The 22,817-nt window shown below is 38.3% G+C and overlaps 1 protein-coding gene across 9 annotated transcripts in view; it reads right to left on the bottom strand.

Annotated features, from left to right (window-relative positions):
• Positions 1–4,680: 4,680 nt before the first annotated feature.
• The window catches only part of MAP3K7 (mitogen-activated protein kinase kinase kinase 7), a 48,238-nt gene continuing 30,101 nt past the window's right edge, over positions 4,681–22,817 (bottom strand). For 3 of the 9 annotated variants that reach the window (XM_055713487.1, XM_055713489.1, XM_027797992.2), the window contains 6 exons: positions 19,109–19,176; positions 13,334–13,442; positions 11,337–11,423; positions 10,451–10,512; positions 9,787–9,902; positions 4,681–7,755 (listed from right to left, as the gene is read on the bottom strand). In XM_055713487.1, the coding sequence (XP_055569462.1) occupies positions 7,575–7,755; positions 9,787–9,902; positions 10,451–10,512; positions 11,337–11,423; positions 13,334–13,442; positions 19,109–19,176 (623 nt within the window). In that variant the 3' untranslated portion in view covers positions 4,681–7,574. The remainder of the gene's footprint in view (positions 7,756–9,786; positions 9,903–10,450; positions 10,513–11,336; positions 11,424–13,333; positions 13,443–19,108; positions 19,177–22,817) is intronic. The other 6 variants (XM_055713488.1, XM_055713490.1, XM_055713491.1 and 3 more) reach the window with 3 other exon arrangements.

The following is a 22,817-nucleotide window of genomic DNA, read 5'->3' as shown; positions in this document are numbered from 1 at the left end:
CAGTCAGCACTTTTAAACTTCTTTTAAGCACTTTTAAAAACATTCAGTTCATTCATCCTGCAAGCAAAACAGGCTCTTGAGACCTGGCAGCGCTGGCTGACAGAGGGCTACTACAGAGAATTCTATATTACAAAGCCAGCACGGACAGGTCTTTTGTTTTAATATGTGATCTTAACCTCAGATTTCTTAAATATTAATTTATAGATTACTTTTTAATTGATTCTAGTGTATTTTTTTGGGGGGTATATAAATAATTATGAGAAATGCTGTCTTTTGGTGCCAGAAGCCAATTCAAACAATGAAACCTTAAGCAGCAAGTTGCTTATCATGCTAAAACATTTATAAGAAACTCAGCCATCGCAGCTGCTGCTGTGACATTAGTGAGACTTTCCTGGAAAATGTGGAAGAAGAAGATACCTTCTTCCTACCCCTGCCTGCACTGTCACTGATCACGGACTGTATAGTCCTGGGAGCCTGATACTTGCTGAAGAGCAGAGTGTGATACTGTCTGTAGCTGACAGAAAGGGTCTCAGCCAGGCAGCGTTTGCTGGAATAGTGACAACCTCTCAAGACCAACAGAGCTGGAACACCACCCCCCTCCTGCAGGTGTGAGAATAATAGACCAACCATTTGCTTCTCTGTCCAGCCAGTTTTAGACAGCAGGATTAAGGTGCCAAACTGACTGCAAATTCATTTTTCTCACTGCCTTAAATTTTCCTGCAAATTTTTGAAGTTTCAGTATTTCGTTTGATTTCAGAACGGGACTCTGCAGATTCACTGTCTGTGAACCCAAAGCTCTGCCTTTCCCCAGCAACTTCAATACCTAGACTAGAAATAACCACTCAGGCAAGTGAAGATGCATTGCTGCTTAAAAACTTGTAACATCAACACCTGCCATCAAACTGATGCTCTCCCTATTAAAAGATATTCTGAAAATGATTCACTTAACTGTTAGAAAATCCGCTCCCAAATAAATCAAGGCTAAACTTCTCTAGAGTTCTCTTCTTTGTAGTTAGGTTTTATGAGTTTCTTTAGCAACTGTTTCATCTCTGTAGAAAAGCCTCATTGGCAGAGACTAAATTTGTAGGAGCTGAACAGAATACAGAAAAGCTGTGTGCAACTGGTTACATCAACTAGCGCCTCTTCAGGCTCTGAGACTGGGCATCAGGGAAGGAAAAAAACTTCCCAAAATCTAAGCTCTCAAACAGTTAAACCAAGTTAGATTCCTAATGTCCATCCCTTTTTGCGCCATCCATGATTTATCACAATAGGACTATACTAAAGAGAGATCAAGTTCTTAGCCTGAGGTCCCACTCCAGTACTTGGATAAAAGGTTACGCTTTATGGAGGGGCAAACTCATCTCTCCCTCCACCTGGCTCAAGTCACTGACTTGGAGAAAAGAGGTTGCTGCTGCCGGTAGCCCTAACGTGAGCACACTGGCTCCTTCCACTCTTGGAAAGGGGCGGCCTTTTCAGCTATGCCCGCTCAAAGCCAGTGAAGGCTGAAGTTTCCCAGGAGGTGCAGGTTACCCATATAATAGAAACTGCTGAGATTGAAAACTCAGTTCGGCCTATAGCGCTTTTTTTGGGGTGTGGTGGGGGTGGGGTTTGGGGCATGCCATAATACGCAAAACAAGCAACAAACCAGCCGCATTCAGATTCCCAGCTGTGTTGGTAAGGCATTTTCTCCTTTCTGGTCTCAAAAGTCAGAGCACTCAGCAAAGCAACCGTGCAGGCTTCCACCACAGCCCTCGTTCCACCACGTGGTTCTTTTGGTAGCTTGCTCACAGGAGGGCTTGTGCCAAGGCTATGGGTGTGTTTCCCTCATCAAGAAATGTGGGATACAGTGTGCTTAATGACCCTCACCCTAGTTTTTTTATTTTGTTCCCCCCCCCAAAGACTACAAATCCCTCCCCAGCCATCCCTTGGTACCTAGTATTTTTGATGAGCATAAAAAGCTCACCTTAAACCTCACACTTTGCTACAGCTTCGGTGTCTGCCAGCACTCAAGGAGACCTGGAGCAGCGGCTAAAGATCTCTAATGAGCAAGGGCAGCACAGCCCCCACCAGACGCCTGCTCACATTCAGCCATGGTGCAGCGCTCTGATGTAAAGCACAGCTGCACTGACCAAAACGGCTCCTCGTCCCGTCCCTGCCTCTCAGGTCCCACCCGAGCACTTTATTGACAGAAGCAATTTGTGCCCAGCAGCCCCCCAGACCCCAGGCAGCCCTCAGAGGACGAGCTAAATTAGCTTCACCTCCTACCTCATGAACGATTCCCAGCTATGCTCCAGCCACTCTGCTAAAGATGACGCAAGAAGCTTTAATAAGACTCTGATTTGCACATACCAGGTTTAACTCTTTGGAGACAGCTGTTCAAAGACTCCTTTGGTGATGGGCACAGGCAGGCTCCTCTGGGGGCTTGGAGAACAAAGATGTTCTCAGGAACACTTCTGCAGCGACAGCTTGGCAAATATAGACATCCTCAGCCGATAAGACAATTTATTCCCTCTTTTAGCCTAATCTTTGTAACTTTGCCCATTTTTAGAAGGGAGTCTGAGTAATCTTACACATATATTGTATAGATACCAGCAATGCTGCATAAAAGGCTCAGTGCAAACAGCTCTTCTTTCCTTAAGGAGCTTTTTGGCCATGTCTTTTCACACCGCAGTAGACACCAGGACAGTCGTGGTGGCTTTGCACATCACTCAAAGGCAGCCCAGCAGGTGAAGTCCGTGTTTCTGCCCCTCATGAAAAAGGAGAGGAACAGACTCAGACAGAGCTCTTAGGCATATCCACCTCATCATATGATCTTCGAGTCCCCTCAACTAGGGATTTTTTCCGATTTTCTGATATAAACTAACAGCGTGCCCTATCCCCCATGCCGAGCCCGTGGGTTATATGAATGGAAATCACTTCTTGGTCCTCTGCCTAAATACCACGGGAGAACAGCCTACGTGCAGCTGCTCCACAGCCTCTCCCGCGCAACAGCAGTGGGGGGGAAGAGCATGGCCAGGAAAAGGGAAGACCACTGCATTTCCACCAGTCTGCATGTCAGCGTTAGCTGATTTTATTTATGCAGGGAGCACCCACTGCTTAAGGGCAGGAAAAGGTCAGAAGGAAGCCAAAACGCGCAGTTCAGCCCGTGCGCTGCTAGGGAGCTGGTCAGGGTGCCCTCCATCAGCCCCCCATCACCCCCAGCACTGGGAAAGAGCTCACACCAAGGAGCCAGGGGCTCCACCCCACCTGCTTCCAGGTCTGCCTCTCCCAGGCCTTTTGCTTCACAAGGCTGGACATGCTTTTAACTGCCTCCAGTGCAAGGATCGCTCCTCTCCTCCCACCCACAAAAGGCAACAGTCCCCAGATGCACGAGTAGCTGGGCTGCCTTTACGCACGTCAGAAGCGGGGTATCGACAAAGCACGTGTAACTATGTGAACACAAGCCTATTTTATCCTTTGGAGTACCTCAACTTTTTAGCTGTTTGGTGTAAAGCACGCAGCTATGAATAAAAACCTCCTTCTCATTAATGCTTGTTTAGATTAAAACCCTAGGATTAGTGGTGCTCTTTAAGCATCTTAAGACAGTATTTTACTAATAATAAAGAACTTAAAATATTTGGTCTGAATTCAGTTTTGCTTTTTCATTAAGTACCCCTCCATGACCAGTCAGGATCTAGGTTTGAAGTCAAAAAACATTTGTAGCAAATCTCTCCAAGTGCAGCCGGAGGTCTGAATTGTCCCTGCAAGTAGAAAAGGGTTACATGGGCACAGAAAATAACTGATGCACTCTCACATACTCACCTATACTTACCTGCCTCTGTAGAACTTGATCCTCAAAGGCTTAAGAGCACCACTCATTAGCGACATTATTAAAATAAATAAAAGCTAACTACAGGAAGGTCAGATTTTGGGAAAAAAAAAGACACCTATCAATTCTGACTTGATCTATGCAGCTCTCTACACCTATACGCACTGTACACAACAGTGTGTATATGTGTGCATATACACGTACACGGGCTTACTTTGATAAGATCCTCCTCTTCAACTAGTTTGCCACAGGGAAATCTGTATTTTGAGGGATTGAATGTGCCGCACTTTTTTTTGCCCTTATCCTTTCCAACTTCCCTGCAGGTTTGAGCAGGGCACCTGGAACAGCAGAGCTGTTCAAAGCAGCTCAGAACAGATCCGAAGCACAATTCCGTGCTCTTCACAGGCAGGGAGACAGTTAAGGGGGACGGTCTCTGTCTGCGGTATGGTAATGGAAACTCTCAAGCAGTAAAATCCATTATGAACAAAACAGAGAAGTTCAGTCTGGACAAATTCCCATTCCCTGGAACAACAAAAGATGAGCGCTTATCTTTTTGTGGAACATCCGTACGGAAGATACGGCATTCTTAAAATATCTTGATACTCAGTTATGAGTAGGACTATTCATCCTACACCCTGCTTCTGCACACAGGAAGGGAAGAGCTAATAGCAGAAGAATTTTCTTTTGGTGGTGGGAACAACTGCATGATGATTATCCCCCACCCTGTGTGGGATTCCACTGGAGATAAAGGATGCCCTGGCAAGCGTTGGGGCATTACTACATGTTTGTGGAAGTCTCTCAGCTTTTATTAATTAGATTCCTGACAACGCAATAAAACCCTGTAGCAGAAAGCCACACTGCTCATTCCTGAATCATATGAAATCATTCACCATTTTATGTACAAGTTTTGAATTACAATCTTCAACTTCTCATCAGAAAGAAAACAAACCAAAAAGCCTAAAAAAAGCATTTTTGGCAGAACTGCACAGTGTACAGAAGCATACTTTCAATTACACAATATCTTACAGAACACATACTGCAACAAAAAGCAGAGCTTGTTACCTTTTCTGAGAAGGCAGTGCCCAGACAAAACTAGATGTTTTACCTCCAGAATTAGAGGAACAGCTTTAACTGCACAAAAGAGTACACGAAAAAAATTCCTGAACACTCCAGATCGCTTAACAGAAAAAGTACATTAATTGTAAACATCTTGAAAATGAGAGCCTTATGAAAATAGTAAAGGTCACTGAAAGTCAAGCTGTTAAATTCTTCTTAGCCCAAACAGCTATATTCTACCCTTATAGTCTGGTGGGTTTTTTTGGTGGTTTTCTGTTGTGGTTTTTTTTTTTGTTTGTTTGTTTTTGTTTTTTTTGGGTTTTTTTTTTTTTTTTTTTTAGAAATGATACACAGATTTTGCCACACAGAACACTTCACTGAGAAATCTGGGCAAGTATTTTAACAATTTTTGGTGGAATTAAGAAAGGGACAATTTGAAGGCAAAAGGTCAAACTCCGAATTCCCTCTGAAAATTACAAGAGCAATATAACCTAACTGTCGAATAGAGCCCAGCTCAACAGCGCATGGTAGCACAGTACTACTTTTACAATTTGAGACTCTTTCTGACGTAAACCCTGAAAAGTCATAAGCAACTGTTAAAAGCAACTGTTAAAACAGACTTTTGTATTATGTACCATTAAGTTAGCATTGCATTCATTTTCATTATTCAAACTTTGCCATAAAGTGACTTTTCATATGCAATACTGATTGACCTTAAGTGTATCTGCTTTATGCCAAGACAAACTGTAAAAAATGTCCTGGGAAATGATTTTGTGTATGCAATTATCAACCACATACCTGAAGCCGAGCGTTAGTATTTATGCTGCAATACTTCCTGCCTCAGCACATGTGATCACCGAGCGTGCCCGTTTCGGTAGGCGGACAGACGTATGTGAGCAGCAATGCTTTGAATAACTTGTGCTATTCCTAATACTACAGTTATTTTCTTTGCCAATTACATTTTGCTATAAATATGCATGCCCTTAAGTTGATCCCAATATCAGTTTCAGCTAACTAATCAAATTATCTGCTAAGGTTTTGAGAACGATAACCCTTCCTTTATTTAAATGAAATGAGGGAAGGGTTTTTAACTCCCAAAGGTTTGCCAACAATACACTTATTTTCAAGACAGGATGACACTGCTCAGTAAACTGTTCATCATCTTGTGTTGTTCACAGATAGGCACAATAGTGTTTTTCCAAGTTCTGATCGTGGGCTCTTATGAATACTTACTAATTTGAAGTCAGCACAAGTCAAATTTCAGATTACTTATATTTTGAGGGCTCAGCAGCTAAACTTCAGTTTTCTATTTTCCTTTTACAAAAGGGTGTTACTAAAACCCTGGCCACAACTGACTACACCAAGAGCTTACATAAGGAATAATTTCTCATTATATTTAGAAGTGCCTCATTTTTGTACCAGTTAAAAGTTAATTCATAATCCAAATAATCAATCTGCAATGTAAACAAGTAGTTATTTTCTCCCATGTAATAATGGTAAATAATGACACCGATCATTAGATATTCTGCTTGAGTTCATTAAATGCAATTCTTCAGTTACAAAGGCAGCAGGCATTCTATGATGGACTTCCTTTGAACTATGTTCAAATGAGTGGACTAACTGAGATTCCTGACGGAGATCTAAGCCATTCTCCTCATTTTCTTAATAGCTTCTGCTATTTGCATACTCAACTCCATTTCATAATTTGCTATTTAAAATAAATTCATTTCCCCAAACCCTTCTCTCCCTATCTAAACCAAACTCATTTACATTTATGGTAAATGCTTTTCAGCAAGTAGTTGTATGAAAAAAAATAATCCAAGAAGTGGTATAAAGGGAGCAAGTATTTAAAGTTTTCTATTAATTTGCTTTCTGAATTTCCTTCCAAAGGTACTACACAGGGACAAAAGCTTTAAAGGTTTAAAAACACACTTTCACACATTTTTGCTTCTCTATTTTATACAAAGGACCAACTTTGCATAGTGAATCACCTTTTTAACTTCTGCCTGGTAACTAAATGAAACTGCATGTCCTTCCCCCCAAGAAAGTAAAGAAAATACAGCCTTTAACTTCAAATATTTTATGAATGCAAGATTACAAGAAATATATTAGTCAAAATGCAGGGCTATCAAGCACTGAATCAAGGATGCTGGCATCAGTTTGCCTTCCATTTTGAATGTGGAAAAAAATATACTACGTCTACAGGTAAAAGGCATCACTAACGCATCATGAATTACTCTGGTCAGCCAACATCACCTTGGTGCATGTTTAAGTCCTGAAAATAATCATTATATTGATAGTCTGAGATGAGACACTGGAACAAAACCATTCTTAAACAGGAAACTTTTTGTTTTGCTCTTATCGAGGTAACATCAAAAACTAAAACCCAGATCTTACAATTTAGCAGCCACTTTAACACTTGTTAGGCTAGCCTTCACACAAGGAGCATGCATACAGCCACTGTTCTTGCTTTAAATCGAGGGCTGTTGGTTAATTCAAGCCACTGTTTTCTCACCTTATTTGATTAACCTGTTGAACTGGATGTTCATCATAGGAAAAAGAAAATTAAATGATGTTAAGTGTAGCAGACAAATACAGATCACACCAAGAAGATAACACTCATGAGCTGTCATAATAAGGGATAATAATAACAATAAAAAAAATATCAGTCTTTTCTGTGCATATTTTTCGTTTGGAAGGTCCCAGGAAGTCATGATGTGCCTGGCCGTTTCTGTTGCTGATTTCTGATGACCTCTAATTGTTTTTTGCATTGCTGATAGTAAGTTGAGAGACTTTTGTTTTCATCTAACAGCTTTTTGTGTTCTTGTACCAGACGGGATGTGTTTTGCTGGTCTTTTTCATCCTGGTCCAGTTCTGCTATTAGTTCTTGTCTAAAAAAAAAAAATAAAAAAAGTTGCCATTTATAATCTACTTCTATTTATGTACAGATGACTTCACGTGTTTCAAATCAGTATTTGATTATCAGTCTGAACTCATGGCTGGTGATATTTTGTGCAAAAAAAAAAAAAGCTGACAAAAAAGCAGTCATTCTTTAGTGTAGTCTGGGGAAAAATTCTCTTCCAAATCAAATCCACATTTAAACTTTAAAATAGCTGCAAGCCCTAGCCTCAATCTCTAAAATTGTCCTTTATATGATGTCTTTCAGACGTAGTTCTATAGGTCACAGTAAAACATCTAAGGATCTATAGAAAATTTCAGAAATATATTCAACTCTAACTTTGCTTAACTATATTTACATTCAAAAACACAAAAGGCAACTTAAAAGACAAAACTGCAATAATTTTGATAGCTTTTTAGTGAAGTGCTGTCTTCTATTTGGACTTGAATTTCTTAAAGCAGTGGAAAGGCAGAATCAAGCAAATTTATTTTCGTAACTGTCATTTCACTTAATTTATGCCATAAGTGTTCAGTATGTTTTTTTAGCAACAATTTTAGAGGAACAAACACACTGATAAACTTGCTATAAATTATCTGGCAAAACTGATGTAGCAGTTTGTTTTACTATTTGTTTATGAGGTGACAAGAAGGCAAGCTGCCAGCAATATTTTAGCAACAAAATAGTAGAGGAGAAAGTTCATGTTAATTAATTGTTGCCATATGGTTTGTAACTACAGTTAAAGAAAACTTAATTATTCTACAAAGGTTGAACCAATAACTACCTTAACCAGCATTAAATTCATCAATCACAATACTATTTTTTGTTTTAACACATATGGGCAATTATATTCTAAGAAGAAAGTTTCAGAGAAATGTGTATGCAGACTTCCAGAAAAAAAGCTAAATTAGGAATCTAAAGGTACAGAATTAACAGTTTTGAAACAGACACACATTTTTATATAATTTATTGATCCTTAGAGACAACAAAAATAAAACCAAAATTAAGATCTTCATGCTAGCTTCAGTATCTTCTAATGCAGCCTAACAATTCTAGTTGCATTTGGAAAAAAAACTGTTCGCAGAATGTCACGACAAAACCGAATAGATGATAGGCCAATCTTACAGTACTTTTCCCCCCTGTTCTTTATGCTGTTTCTAATATATGAGAGGTTTATATACACAGTTCTCTCATTAGCTATTCCACAAACACCAAGGCGAGATCCTCAGCTTGCCTGCAGCGGCTCAGGCACAAGCTGGTTACCTGGTCTAGCACAGGAGTATATATGACCTCTCAGAACTGCTCCCCAGCATCAGCAAACCGAAATGCTAAGCAGCAGAACACAACAAAACGTATTGCAAACTGAAGTTCTGAATCAGCAATAACTTTGGCTCTAATCCAGCAATACACGCAGTTGTTTCGCTTATATGCGTACACACGCAAGAGGAAAGAGTCTATTTCTAGCGCACAAGGATAAGAAGGTACTCAATGGCTTTTGAGTATCAGGCCCTAAACCCCTGGTAGAAAAACAGAGGACGTGTGTTGATAATACTGTAGTAATTGCAATGATTGACAGAAGTCAGATATAAGACAAAAACTAACCGTAAAATGAGTTAACCGTGACATATTATTCAAGATTCTATGACCCATTATTCATGTGATTATCTACAAATTAAAATCTTTAACTGGACAGCACTGAAAATAAAATTCCAAGGTTTTTCAACAGTCCAGGTCTTTCATTTGAGATGACAGAAACTAACATTACTAGTTTGTTACACACACAGATGGGCCACACACATAAAAGTAGGACTTGTCTAGAAGAGTCTTGATATGGATTAGATTTCTCAATTACCTGCTCTAAATATCTCACCTGTACTGAGAAGCCCAGTATTTCTGAGATTAAGGCTGGAAAATAATTATGCCCTATGAAATGTTACTTCAGAAAGCCAGAAATAATAGTCACAGGTAACAGACTCTGTTTAAGAGAAACATACAGAACATAAAAGGTTAAATACATTTCACTTACTTCCTCTGCAACAGCAATGCAATTTCTGTCTGAACTTTCATATACTCTTGTGCCATTTTGCAGTGCTGTTCAAACACAGCCATAGATTCTTTGGAGTTTGGGCACGGTGCTAGAGGCTGAAAATAAATCAGACATGTTAAAAACTAATGAACTGATATCTTAGCATATAGTGTGTTACAGTGTCTCTGCAGTGTATTTATAACATCTTTTAAAAACCAGTAAGCTTTTAAAAATAAGCATTAAACCATGCCCTGGAAAATGTTAGTGCACTGATGCCAAAGTTGTCTCAAACCTCAAATCTGCAGTTATTAATCTGACACTCTCTCTGTCACAAAAATCCAAGTAGTGTTTAATTCCTCACACAACAAATAAAGTGTATACAACAATATAATTCAATAACACTCCAAGAAATAACATCTTATTTTGACAGTCAAACTCAGCTTATATTTGGTTTTAGGGATCATGTTTCCCAGGGCTTGTTTTTAATAGCTTGATCAAATTTGAGTCAACCAATCTCAGATTACATAATATATTTTTTTTAGCCTTGGTCGAAAGCTAGACAAGAATATAAACACAGGTAAATACGTAGCACTATATTTTGCAGCCCAAAATTTATACGTCAGAATGAAATGCAGGATAAAGGATCTAATAAAGCACTTATTACCTGTAACTGATGATCTAATGTAAGATATGCCATTGGGATGGAGTTATCTGACCCATTGGTCTCTGTAACAATACCAAGAAAATTTTAATGTGTTTTCAGAGTTAATTCTATTCTTACAGGACAAAAACAAGAATTCTACATCATTTCACAATACACAATCTGAATGTGGAAAGGCAAATGGAAACAGCAGCGTTCCAATCCCAAGGCAGATGAATCATTTTGCTTTTCTAATAAAGTTAAGAACTTCAAAAGTATGGTCTATCACACTAAGAAGAAATAAAGATTAAGGTTATCATCTTACACTCCTAGAAGCCATATAACAGCATACAGATTTTAAAAATACTATATTTGTACAGTTTGCAATCACGTTCTCTATTTATAAAAAAATTGCCATTTCATTCTTGTTTATGAAGGATCAGCCAGCCAGCCCATGCATCTAATGATTTTAAAATTAGAAGCTGTGCAAACCAGCTCGGCCAAAATAAAATAAGCACAACCTCCTGCTCAGTTTTGAAACCTGTTCCCAGTGAGGTCTGTAAGTATCTTCCTCACAACATGCTCTAGGGCATCTTCTCTGCTCTGTAGAGATGCTTCGTGGGTAGCATAGAACCCAATAACCGATCTGTCCCCTGGGCCTGGCTGTTCTCTTCTTACACTGCAGTCACTCTGGATTTCTCTAGTGCTTTCATTCCAGATTTAACATGTTCTGAATTCTTACAGATTCTATCTTTTGGTAGCCCACAGCTGGGGATGACAAGGTTACTGTTAAGCTTTAAGAGACATAGGAGTAAAGACACATGGAGAAACTACTGATTTTATAGCTGCATTATTGCTACTAGAGGATTATATGGAGGAGGGTAGGTGGGAAAAAAAAGGGGCTGCTTACCCATACCCCAAAAGCACCTGCCACAGAGTAGTCGTGGTAGAGAAACTAAGGTGTTGCCCTCAAAGACTATGCTATCTCCAAGAGCAGCTTCAAAAGGAAACAGAAATAAGAGGGTGGGAATGGAGAAAAAGTGGTTAAGTGTATGCTTGTAAGGAAACTGGAAGGTGGTAAAGAAAAAAAAAAAAAAAGATAAAAAACGAAAAACAACCCTAAAACCAGAGACTTAAATCACCACAGTATCTTAAACGAGAACAATATAAAAAGTCCTTCCCTAAATTAGACTACTGCCATATACGGAATACTGCTACAGCAAAGGAATTATTGCAATGTTTCAAATACATCAATGCATGCAAAATACTTCAGATGACATTCCTGAGCATTTCAGCACTGTGTCACAGAATGGTAACTTTTCCTGAGATTGACCAGATTTGGCTGCATCTTCGTTTTATCATTTTGGCTCATCAACTTAAAAATGTACCTTCTTTAACAGAAAACTAGAATTATTTATGTCTTTAGAAATTCAAACAACTCTTTGTTCATGGACTGCATAAACCTAACACGAAAAAACATACATGTGGTACATACCGTATTTACCTAAGTATAAGGTGAGGGATTTCTGTGGGCCAGAAAAGAGACCTGACTTCACTGCTGGGCTGCATTTAAGGCCAAAGACTTGGGACAAACTGCCTTTGCACTGGCATATGATCCGCAACTTCAGTTCCCAACGAACTGTTAACTGGGTAAGAACTTGCTTTGGTGTGAGGCAGAGACTCCCATAAATGCTCACTGCCTAAAGCCAACTTAGGACCCATGCTGCACAAAAGAGTGCACAGGGTGGGCTGTGGCAGTGGGAAGTTACGAGTGACAAGGTAAACAGTGTGATCAGCAAAGTGACAATGGACAGAAAGAAGAAAGTACAGAAGCAAAATACAGGAGCATGTTGCCCTCCTCCCACTAAAACGGGGTGGGGTGTTGGGGAAGTACACATCTTACACACAGAATCACCTTATATTTGGTAAAATACAGGTGTGCGCATATATATATATATACACACACATATGTATACTTGTATATATACATATATATACTTGTGCAAGAGTCAGTCCACGTGTGAGTTTCCATTTTGCAGTTGGTTGCAGGAAAAGAATGAGAAAGTCTGATCAGCCAAAGATGAAACAGATCAAAGAAAAAGATTTCAGAATTTGAGGCACCATGAGGTACCAGCTTGAGACTAAGTTTCAGATTCAACATGTATATTTTGGTAACAAAAACATAATTCTTATTTATATTCGAAAAAGGAATTTGTGGGGATCCCTTGTTTTCACGCAGTCTAGTACTGGTTCCTTTTATAATGGAGTGCATTATGACTTTAAAAACTGAATTCAACTACTAAGTTATGTTCATTCTTAATCCTAGTTCATAACAAAAGAACAGTGATACAACAGTAGAAGTATTTACAACACTTCTGCAGACATATTCTAGTTCATTTAAAAACAGTAAGACTGTGTGCACATGTACATTCTGCATAAGCAAAATTAAAAACAGATAAAAAATAGAATTAACTTATTCCAGCTGATACTCACCTACATAGCATTTCATTCGAAAAGTCAGAGCAATGAAAGCTCTAACTGTGCATTCGTAATACAAATGCACAAGACTAAAAAGCTCCAAGATGTCTATTCTTCTAATTCCTCAAAAACATACTACAGTCAAAAACCGGTGGTAAAAGATTGACATTAAATACTATCACTGTATATGTACAGTACTTTCTTACAAGCTGAACGCTTACAGGTTTATGTAACTTATTACAATCTATGAAAAATTTTCTTAAAGCCAGTGTGCAAAACAAAGCAGTAATGTAATAATTTAATTTAAGCAGAACTAAAATGGACTGTGACTTTCACTGCTTAACTTTGTTAATGTCTAAGCACATACCCCACATCATAATCAAATAAATATATTTTTTACAGGCAAAAAGCTAACTAACAAAGGATTACCTGCATCATCAGGTGTCCATGGATTACGAGCTGGCTTTTCAGAGGTTGGTCCCGAGGTAGTGATCATTCTCACACTAGGACTAGATGATCTACTGCTGTTTCTACTCTCCTGAAGGGATAAAAGAAAATAAATTAAAATAACAAGAAAAAAAATACAGAGGATTTTTTTGAAGGGTTGACTTAAAAAAATGTAAAGAAACCTCAACCTGTAATCCTCCCTCCTCCCAAACCTTTTACCCTGAAAGCTCTCCAGATAGTTTGATAAACTTTACATGCATTGCAGGGATAATTTCATCCCCATTTCTACTCCACCTTTACCATGTAAAAAGAAATGGATATAACTTGGCTATTCAGCGTAATAAAAAGCAGTGCCGAACAATGTGTTCATCATCTTTTATATAGAAGCGTGAACACATTGTCTAGTAATTTTCACACCACCATTCTGTGATATCTAGCAGCTTCATAATGTAAGGAAGAAATACAGTTTGTCTCCAATGTTTAATCAATGAATGGAACTACATTCGATTAAAGAAATGCAGTTCAGTAACTGTGCTAAACTGTGGCGTATTAATCTACAGTTTTCTTCTGGTTCTTACGTTGATGCAGAGGTTATGTTGTTCATCTTCAGAAAACATGAAAAAAGTGTTCAAATATATCGGATCAATCAATTAAAGCAAAGCAATTAGAAAATGAGCACATTCTCTGTCACAAAGCAAATTAAGAACTAAAACAAAATTCTGTAGTAAGTTCCTTTATATACAGCTTGACTCCTCTAATTCTTTTGTTTGCCAAAGCACAAAACTATAATACAGACTTCATTACTCTACTGAGCTTCTTTTTCAGAATTATTATTTACAATATATATTTTCTTGTACCTCATATACCCCTTCACTGACATAAAATTAACACAGTAAAAGACTTAAGACTATAAACCTCAGCAAGTTTCGCAGGAAAAAAATGAAGTAAAAAGAAAAGATCCTATTGCAACTCTACTATTTTCAATATGGTGTATTTATCATGAAAAGTTTTAATTAAATGTCCCTATTTTTCAAAAGAAGTATTCAAATATGCATTACCTAGAAACCATTTCTTCATGACTAATTTCCAAATATCCTACCTTAATTTAATTTTTAAAAGGCAGATTTCAGTCAAGTAACAATCCAAAGAGTAACAAGATTCTACACACTGAAATATCCATTATGTCAACTGTATTATATTTGTCCTGCAATTTCTATTAACCATTTAGTGTTTTTATGTTAGTAGCCTGAAACAGGGCAATAAACTAGTGCAGAAAAAATCCAACGGATAATATTATCAGGATGATGGCATCAGACATTTTGAAGAAGCTTTTGTTTTCAAGTCTTTGTTGATATTAAGCAAGGTTTAAGTTGTCAAGCTTATTGCTTGCTGTCAGTGTCCTCGGATATGAATGATAAACACACTACGCTGATGTGAAAGGTCAGAAGACAGTGCAAGTACTTTTAACAGTGTTTAAGTCCTTTAGGCAAAAAGAGATTTGTTGAGTATCCACAGCTGATAGCAAAGGGTACCTGAGAAGGACTCTAGTTACAGTAACTTCTCAATGCTGTACTAGATTGCTTGCTGTACCAGATCATTTTGATCCATCAACAGAAAAAAATAGAAGTATTCCTTGATAACATTGTTTAGACAAAATACTAGAAATCGGAATGAATGCTTCAGATATGAATCCTGTCTAAAGCATTGCGAAGTCCAAGAGAAGTTCCCAAAACTGAAGACCCATTAAATTACAGCAATTGAGTGCGTGTTAAGCGAGATGCCTTAGGTCTCCTGGACACCAGCCCCTCTGACAGGTGAGGCAGCGATGACTGACTGTTCTTCAGCATCAGTTTCTGCTACCCTTTCACAGGTACTCATCCTTGCTTTCTCCAGGTATCTCAGTACACTCAACAGAACTGTTATCAGGTTACTTTCAAATCATCTCTGCCAGGTGGCCAAACCCACAGGGCATTGTTAGCTTCTCAGCTTCCATTTCTCAAAGACTTTCAGTCTTGAAAAGGTGGTGTGCTCTGAGGAATAATCCTCCCCCTCAAGTTTAATTTAAATGGGCAACCGAATTTAAAGAAATCATTGTTACTAGCCTTTTAAAGAAATTTAAAGAAGAGAATTTAAAGAAAGCATTGTTACTACAGATGAGGAGACAGCCTCATTTGCAGATGTGTATCTTGCTGTGAAAAAACCAAACACAAAGTGTGTATGTGACCAATTTAACAATCTCATGGACAGAATGATTCATCTGTATAGTATCAGATGCCCCAAATTACCACACTTGGCTTGCATGCATGTGAGCACATGCATTCCGACCTTGCTCCTCAACTGTTCAATACAGTACATGTTTTTCTTTAATATACTAAATTTTTTTCCACTTCAAAGTAAACTGTGAGAGTTATGGAGACCCAGCACAGTTACTACTAAAAAAAAAAAAAGTTTAAAGGGTAGTTTTGATATTACGATAGCACTGTGAAGGACGGTGTACCAGAACAACCGGTCCACTAGAAGATACAAAAACAAGGACATGGATACTTTACTAGGCATCTGATCACAACCTGCAGTTTGAGTGATAATGCCAAGTACATTTCTCAGCATCTGTATAAAATATCTGTAAATACTATCCAGTGTAAACAGCAGGTTCGCTGTATTCCTTCAAGCCCACAAAAGTGTTTACGGCTGCAATTCAGAGCCTGCACATCTGTTTGTGTTACAGAGGTGCCTAAGCAAGAGCAGTAGTGCTGGACAGGTGGCACAGTACAATGTTTTAAAATGCATGTACAGGGAAATGGGAAGGCAGAAGAAACAATTCAGTGTAAAAAAAATTATGTGGAAAAATGACTAGAGCATCACAGTTATATAGATGGAAACAAACTGTACAGAGAGGACTGCATTAGTGCTGCTCATGTCACTGGGAGTAAGGTCCAGTCTAAGGTCACCAAACACTAGAGAAATCTGCGAAAAAACAGGATTTAAATAGATGTTCTCAACACCAAACCACTCCAACAGCCGATCCAATGACACAAAACCTTTGGCTCAGCATATTTACCTATGTAAACTGTTGATGTAAAAGGGTCAGTTGAGTAGTAAAATCATCGGCAAAGCACTATTACTGTCTGCTGTTGGTAACGTCAGTAAAAGCAATACTGGAAAATCCTTAAGTGTCTCAACAACATCAAACCAGAAATCATTAAACATACAAACCCCCACAAAAAATTCTACTAGAAGTACAACACAGAAATAAAATATACACACAATCATAAAACACACAACAAGTTCAGATTAAAACAGACCAGTGGTTAAGCAGGTAGACGAAAGTCTTGGTTTATGCTTTCAGGTAAACGCTCCAAAGTGCAGTATATTTACTATTATCAAGTCCAGTGTTTTCCTCCACCTCAACAAAAATTCCATTATGAACTGGAAAAGCTTTCCTGATTAAGAGAATAGTTATAGCAGAATCATTTTCTACTGACACCGTGGCAATTTTCAGGAAAACCACGTTTAATAAAAAGATTTCTGATCAGCTTTAGTGTGCCAGTCAAGCAATTAAAAGACGCCAAGCGGCACCACGGCAATCCTTCAACTTTGAGCAGGACGGGGGCTGACGAGGCCTGGGCGCGGGAGCAGAGGCGTGCAGTGCCACGGGGGTTAGTGAAGAAGCCTGCGCAGCAGGGTGGGTGTAAAGGAGGACGGAATGCGGGAAAGAAGGATGTTTGCAATGAAGGGAGGGAGGGGGAAGAGGTTTTTCACATTAGAAACTATAACCTATATATGGTACGGTGCATATGGGGATATACGATATAACTGACCAGAGCTACAATAGTCACAGACGTTTCTTTTGCTTTGGCTAGCAGATTACTTATATAGATAGCAGTTCAAGATTTTTAATAAAAAATTAAGGCAGTGAGGTCCAGAGCTATAGAAACGCATAAAGAATAATCTCAAGTCTTTTGCCATAATGACATTGCATTTGCTTTCTTAATTATTTTGTGGTTTGGTTTTTTTTATATATAAACATACAGATATCAAGAGTTAGCATTAGTTTCAGCAGACTTTTCTCCCTCTTCTCACACCAAAAATGGGATGAAAATTCATTATTAATTTATATGGACAGTGCAAAAGTTTATTCCAAAATGCAATTTTCATGCCTGTTAAAATATTATGTTTTCCAGATTTTATCATAATGTATCCAAAACTGCAGGACAGAAGCAGGTAATTGTAATTCTTCCACTTAGACTTCAATACGTGAACTATCAGAAGCACATAAGTGTGATTCTGGTACTTCTGTAGATCCTTATCAGGAATTGGTAAGGTAAATACCCCCCCCCTTTCCTGTATCCTCCTGGTCACAAGGACAATTTAGCTAGAACATCCATACAAGCAGTAAAACAGGTTTCAAAGAAAGATTATTGTAATAGTTATTAAGATATGAAGTAAGTGCTGAAATTATGTATTTTTAAATATTAGCCATTAATTAAAAGGAACACAATGAAAAATTCTGAATAAAAAAGCTACAATTAAATACATTCATACATCGATCAGTGCACTTTGGTATAACCGATGTACTGTTGCTTAATTTCCTCGCCCCCCCCCCGCCCCCCCCCCCCCAAGTCTTGTATTAATTTTAGTTCTACAATTAACCAAACAGCCTGATCTATTTCTTTACTAAATTTTGCAGATTCAGTTCTTTCTAACAAACCTGTCTTCTCTGAAGATATTTAAATACATTTCTCATTTGTTATTTTCTGATAGATGCACATAGTAAATTTAACTAAAAATACCTGGGGGACTGCTGAGGTTTCTGTGGCTATCACACTCCACAGAATTAAAGAAGGATGAAATGCTGATCTCACTGATAACTACACACCCCAAAAATTACCACCAACTTTAGAGAATTGCAGTGGGTTGTTTAATATGGAAACCTGATTAACCTGACATATAGGCTAAGCTCCAGCTTCCTACATCCAAATAATAGGGATCTCAAAATTGCCAATTCACACTAACAACCAAATAATCCTGTGAATTACTGAAACTGACAACAAAGCAATTAAAACTACAAAATAAACACATCTGAATGAAGCATTAGCTATACTGCTCTCATTTAACATGTTGTTAGTTTAATTTGGTTTTAGTTTAAATTCAATTTAGAATACCACTGCGTCTATTACCATGGTCGTTACAATACCAGATAAGAAGCAATGTTATTATAAAATATCTTACTGAGATAGTCTTTTTGTACACAACACTGTGTGACAACATCCTCCTGCAAACCTTTCACAAGAAATGGAGGGCTATTACTGTAAGTTACTATTCAGGGGTCACAGATGAATGATAAATACTACTACTGAACATGCTTTTTATTTTTATGCAGAAAGTGAATCTGTGGTGTGTATAACTGCTTCAGATGATCATAAATAGTAATTACAATTGTTTTCTACATATAGAAAGGAGAAAAGGCTTTCCTGCATAACATCTGTCCTCAGCCAAATTAAGTGATACACAAAACCTGCGTACATAAAAATGTAAATGCTGCTTAATCTATATAGAAAACACTTCTCATCTGGAGCTCATTCATAGATTGCCCTCATGGAATCTCCTTTAAATGCAATACAAATGACACTACAGTCTGCCAAGCTTCCACATCATTTCTATGAAAGCATCAAAGGTGAAGATTTCCAGACCAGTTTCCCTGTACAGATTTGGTGTTGACTTTACTGAAAGATAAAGAAGAGACAAGAAAGACGTTACCTGACTGGACTCTGTTCCAGCAACACTAAGATCTTGAATGGATCTGCGCCTCTGCTGTCCGTTTCCTGCTGGGAAAAAAAAAAAAACAAAACAAAAACAAACCAGTGAAATCTATTCAGAACAAAATAAGAAGGGTGCGACTGTTGCAGGGGAGCTTGGAATTTGTACAAATCCACAGAGAGAAAGTGAGAGGGAGAGAGAGAGACAGCTGCAGAATTTTAACTCAAAACACGCTGGCCTGTCAACAAAAAGTATACCCTAATACAATAACCACTCCTACCACATGAATAGCTGCTGCACTCTACTCCACCATCTTCTGTCACATGTATTTGGTCTGGCTTAGTACTCGGGGCAGGAGCTGATGACGACATCTATTTCAAGTGCGTTACGTTATGGGGATTTCTAAAAGCTAGACGGCGAAGATAACAGGCTGCCAGCTTTAACCTGTTGCTCTTTGGCATGGCTCAAGGAACACAGCAAGGACTTCTGCCCGTGTGCTGCTCCCCTCACGAAAATTAAGCGAAAAACTCTTTCTTCTGGTCTTTGTCTCCTTCAGATGAGCAAAACTATGTCCTATTCTCATGCTTTGAGAAGTGTGAAAAGGGGACTGTTCAGCTAAATCACATCTCACCATCAACCTCTGAGCACAATGCTGTAATCTTTTCCTCTTCTCCTTCCACCTGTTAGCAATTATCCACCAGTGACAGCTATATAAAACAGTTTAAATTTTAACACTGACACGCAATCAAAGGCATTTCCAGGAAACAGTCTCCTTAAAAATAAAAGGAGATTATGCAACAGAATCTCCCTGGCTACTTTGATTTTTATTATGGTGATTGTTCATATTGCCTCTTGAGAGCAGGTCAGCTGTCCAAAAGGAAACACCAAAACGTCCCGAGGAACAGCTGACAATGCTCAAAATTCTTGCTCTTAGCTCTGCATTACGTAACTTTTCTACCAGAGGGGAGCATCTGAAACATGTCCTGCAGCCGTGGCAGCCCCTCGCCCAGCGATCCGGCACGCAATGACCAACCCAGTTCACTCAAAGCCCTGCAACAGGCATCACATTTTTAACCTTTTAGATACTTCTTATTCAGCATCATTTCCATAAGACTCCACAGCCTAGCTTGACAGGTGTTTTGATTTGTAACAGTTACTACAAAAATGTAAGACTACTTAAAATTAATCAATACATTTAATGGTATCATACTTTAAATTTTAAAATATAAGTACTATTACATGTAGAAACACATTACCACAAAACAGCAATAAAAAATTCTCAGTGTCACTTTACTGATCTGTCATGACATTTTATAGTCTAAAATGGGAATATATTCTTTGTTCTGACTATAAATGACTTTGAATTGCAACTTTTCTGTGGTCTTGATCTTTTGCTTCTAAAATTCAGGGAAAGTACACACTTAACCTAAGCAACAATGGCTATATTATGTTTAATACTTCAATATTTGCGATCGTGTGAATGACAAACCTATGTCAAAATTTCTGGACTTGTTCATTTGCAGTGAACTCTTTCACTACCTAATCAGTTCACAAACAAGATTATATATGTAATAGAATTCTGTGCTGTGGATACTTCAACTGGCTGCCACAACTCATCTCAATATTCAAGATATGGAAGATACACCCATGGCCAATACAAAATTATGTGCACGTTTCACTCAACAACACTAAGTTATGAAATTAGCTCAGCTGAAATAGACTTGCAAAAATATTTGAAATTCTCATTTCAGATTAGAAACATTTGTGAATTTAAAGAACCCAGCACATGTGTTACTGAAATATTAGAACATGGCTGCCAAAACGTTAAAATAATCAGGGTGGGGTGCAAGAAAGAAATGAAAATGCCTTGGGGGGAGTCAGAAGGGCCAAAACTACTGTGTTGTAATAAATGAACACCTTTAAATGAAGAATCTTAAGTTAGTAGCATGAGGGAAGAGCAAGCTCTACTAGGCAATGCCATTTTAATTAGTATAATTACTGCAGACTTCTGGCAAATAGCTTAGACAAAGCAGAAACAGACTACGAATCAACAAATACTTATTGCTCCAGATTCAAGACAAGTATCAGTTTAAAAACATACAAGATATAGTCTTTATTTGAAATTATCACTCCTACTTCTCTATGCTTTCCTGTCACAGTTTTGATCTTGTCCTAACGTCTATGTCCATTTGAAACTGATTTCTTCTCATTATAAAACCTAAGCTTTGTAAATGCACAGGAGTTAATATACAGTAGCTTGACGCACTCTGTCAGGATTTCAGTGGTTTACAGGATTTTAAGATTAAAAATAAAACATTACAAACACACTTCCTGGCCTCAAAAAATAAAACATTCCACATGCTGTTGTTTGTTTTCTAAAATGAAATTCAAAAGTAACAGGAAACTTCCATCACGTCCTGCCCCACATGCTCCAGCAAAAACAAATTCTACAATTTACGAAGGCTTTGACCACCCCCCTGCCAAATATCCAGACCAGCTATGAACTCTTCTCCTTGCCCTTTAGCAGATACTTGCGTCTCCTTTTACACTTTCTTATTTGCGCACAGTACTCTCTCTTCCTTACATACCTACAAGACCCAAATCTCTCTCGGAGCGCAGGACAATCCGTGAATGTAACAGTGTTAGAAGACATTTTAAAGAAGTTAAAACACTGATCAGAATTCCAGAAGAATGAAGTGATCTGGGGAAACAAGGGTAGGATTTCTGTCTTATATTGTTTTTAAAAGTACACGGAAAAATCACAATACCTAAAGCATCTATCATTCCTATCCACTTTCTAAAGACACTCAACAAAATACGTCTATCCCAAGGACTCATTTATCCAGTGTCAATGCTGTGAAAATCTTAATGCTGTAGCACAGTTTCAGATGACAAAACTACAAAGCCTAATGCAGGTGTGCTATATGCATGAGATGTCTAATGTTGCCAGTGAAGAAAACGTTGTACTTGAAGGTACATTTCCCAGATGCTGCTTGACTGGTTTGTATTGAAAAGGTGTTCAGATTATTTTTCTTGATATATTACAAACTATACCTAGATGTTTGTTTGTTTGTTTCTTTAAACATAGCTACTTAAGCCTTTTGTATTCACTAGGGTTTTCATTTTTAATATACATATAAGTAAAATGTTGGTGCTTCTTACCTATTCTATATATTATATATACTATATATTGAAAATAAAAAATAGATACTCCACTCGCCTAGCTGGCTGCAGGATACCACCACTGAAAACAACCTGGCAAATGAATTACATGAAAAAGGAGTCAGAAACTGAAAAGTGGATCAACTAAGTTTTGTCAGTGAGTAACACAAAATGCCATCTGAAATGAACGGAAGTTCTGTTCACCCTTATTTAAGCTTATTTAGAAAGAGGAGCAAATACATATTAGAAACTTCCCCTTCTGCCAACATTTTACCTTCAACTGACAACTTTGTGTTTTGCGACCTCAGTAGCATAATCATTTCATGGACGAAAAGCAGCTGAGGCAACACGTTACAAAACCCCGCAATGATAGCAGATGTAGTACTCATACTTCTAAAATAGCCCTGCCCCAAAGCAGCTGACTCATGGTAACATGCCTGCATGGTGCCCAGCCGCTCCTGGAGCAGCTGCTTCACCATGTGCTCAGCAGAACTTCAGGCAGCGGCACAGACTGGGCTGGCACTCGCGCTGCCCCAAGGACGGAGAC

The sequence above is a fragment of the Falco cherrug genome, chromosome 6 (genome assembly GCF_023634085.1).
Source record: "Falco cherrug isolate bFalChe1 chromosome 6, bFalChe1.pri, whole genome shotgun sequence".
Classification (NCBI taxonomy): Eukaryota; Metazoa; Chordata; class Aves; order Falconiformes; family Falconidae; genus Falco; species Falco cherrug.
The sequence above is the reverse complement of the archived record's forward strand: the minus strand, read 5'-3'. Positions and strand labels throughout refer to the sequence as shown.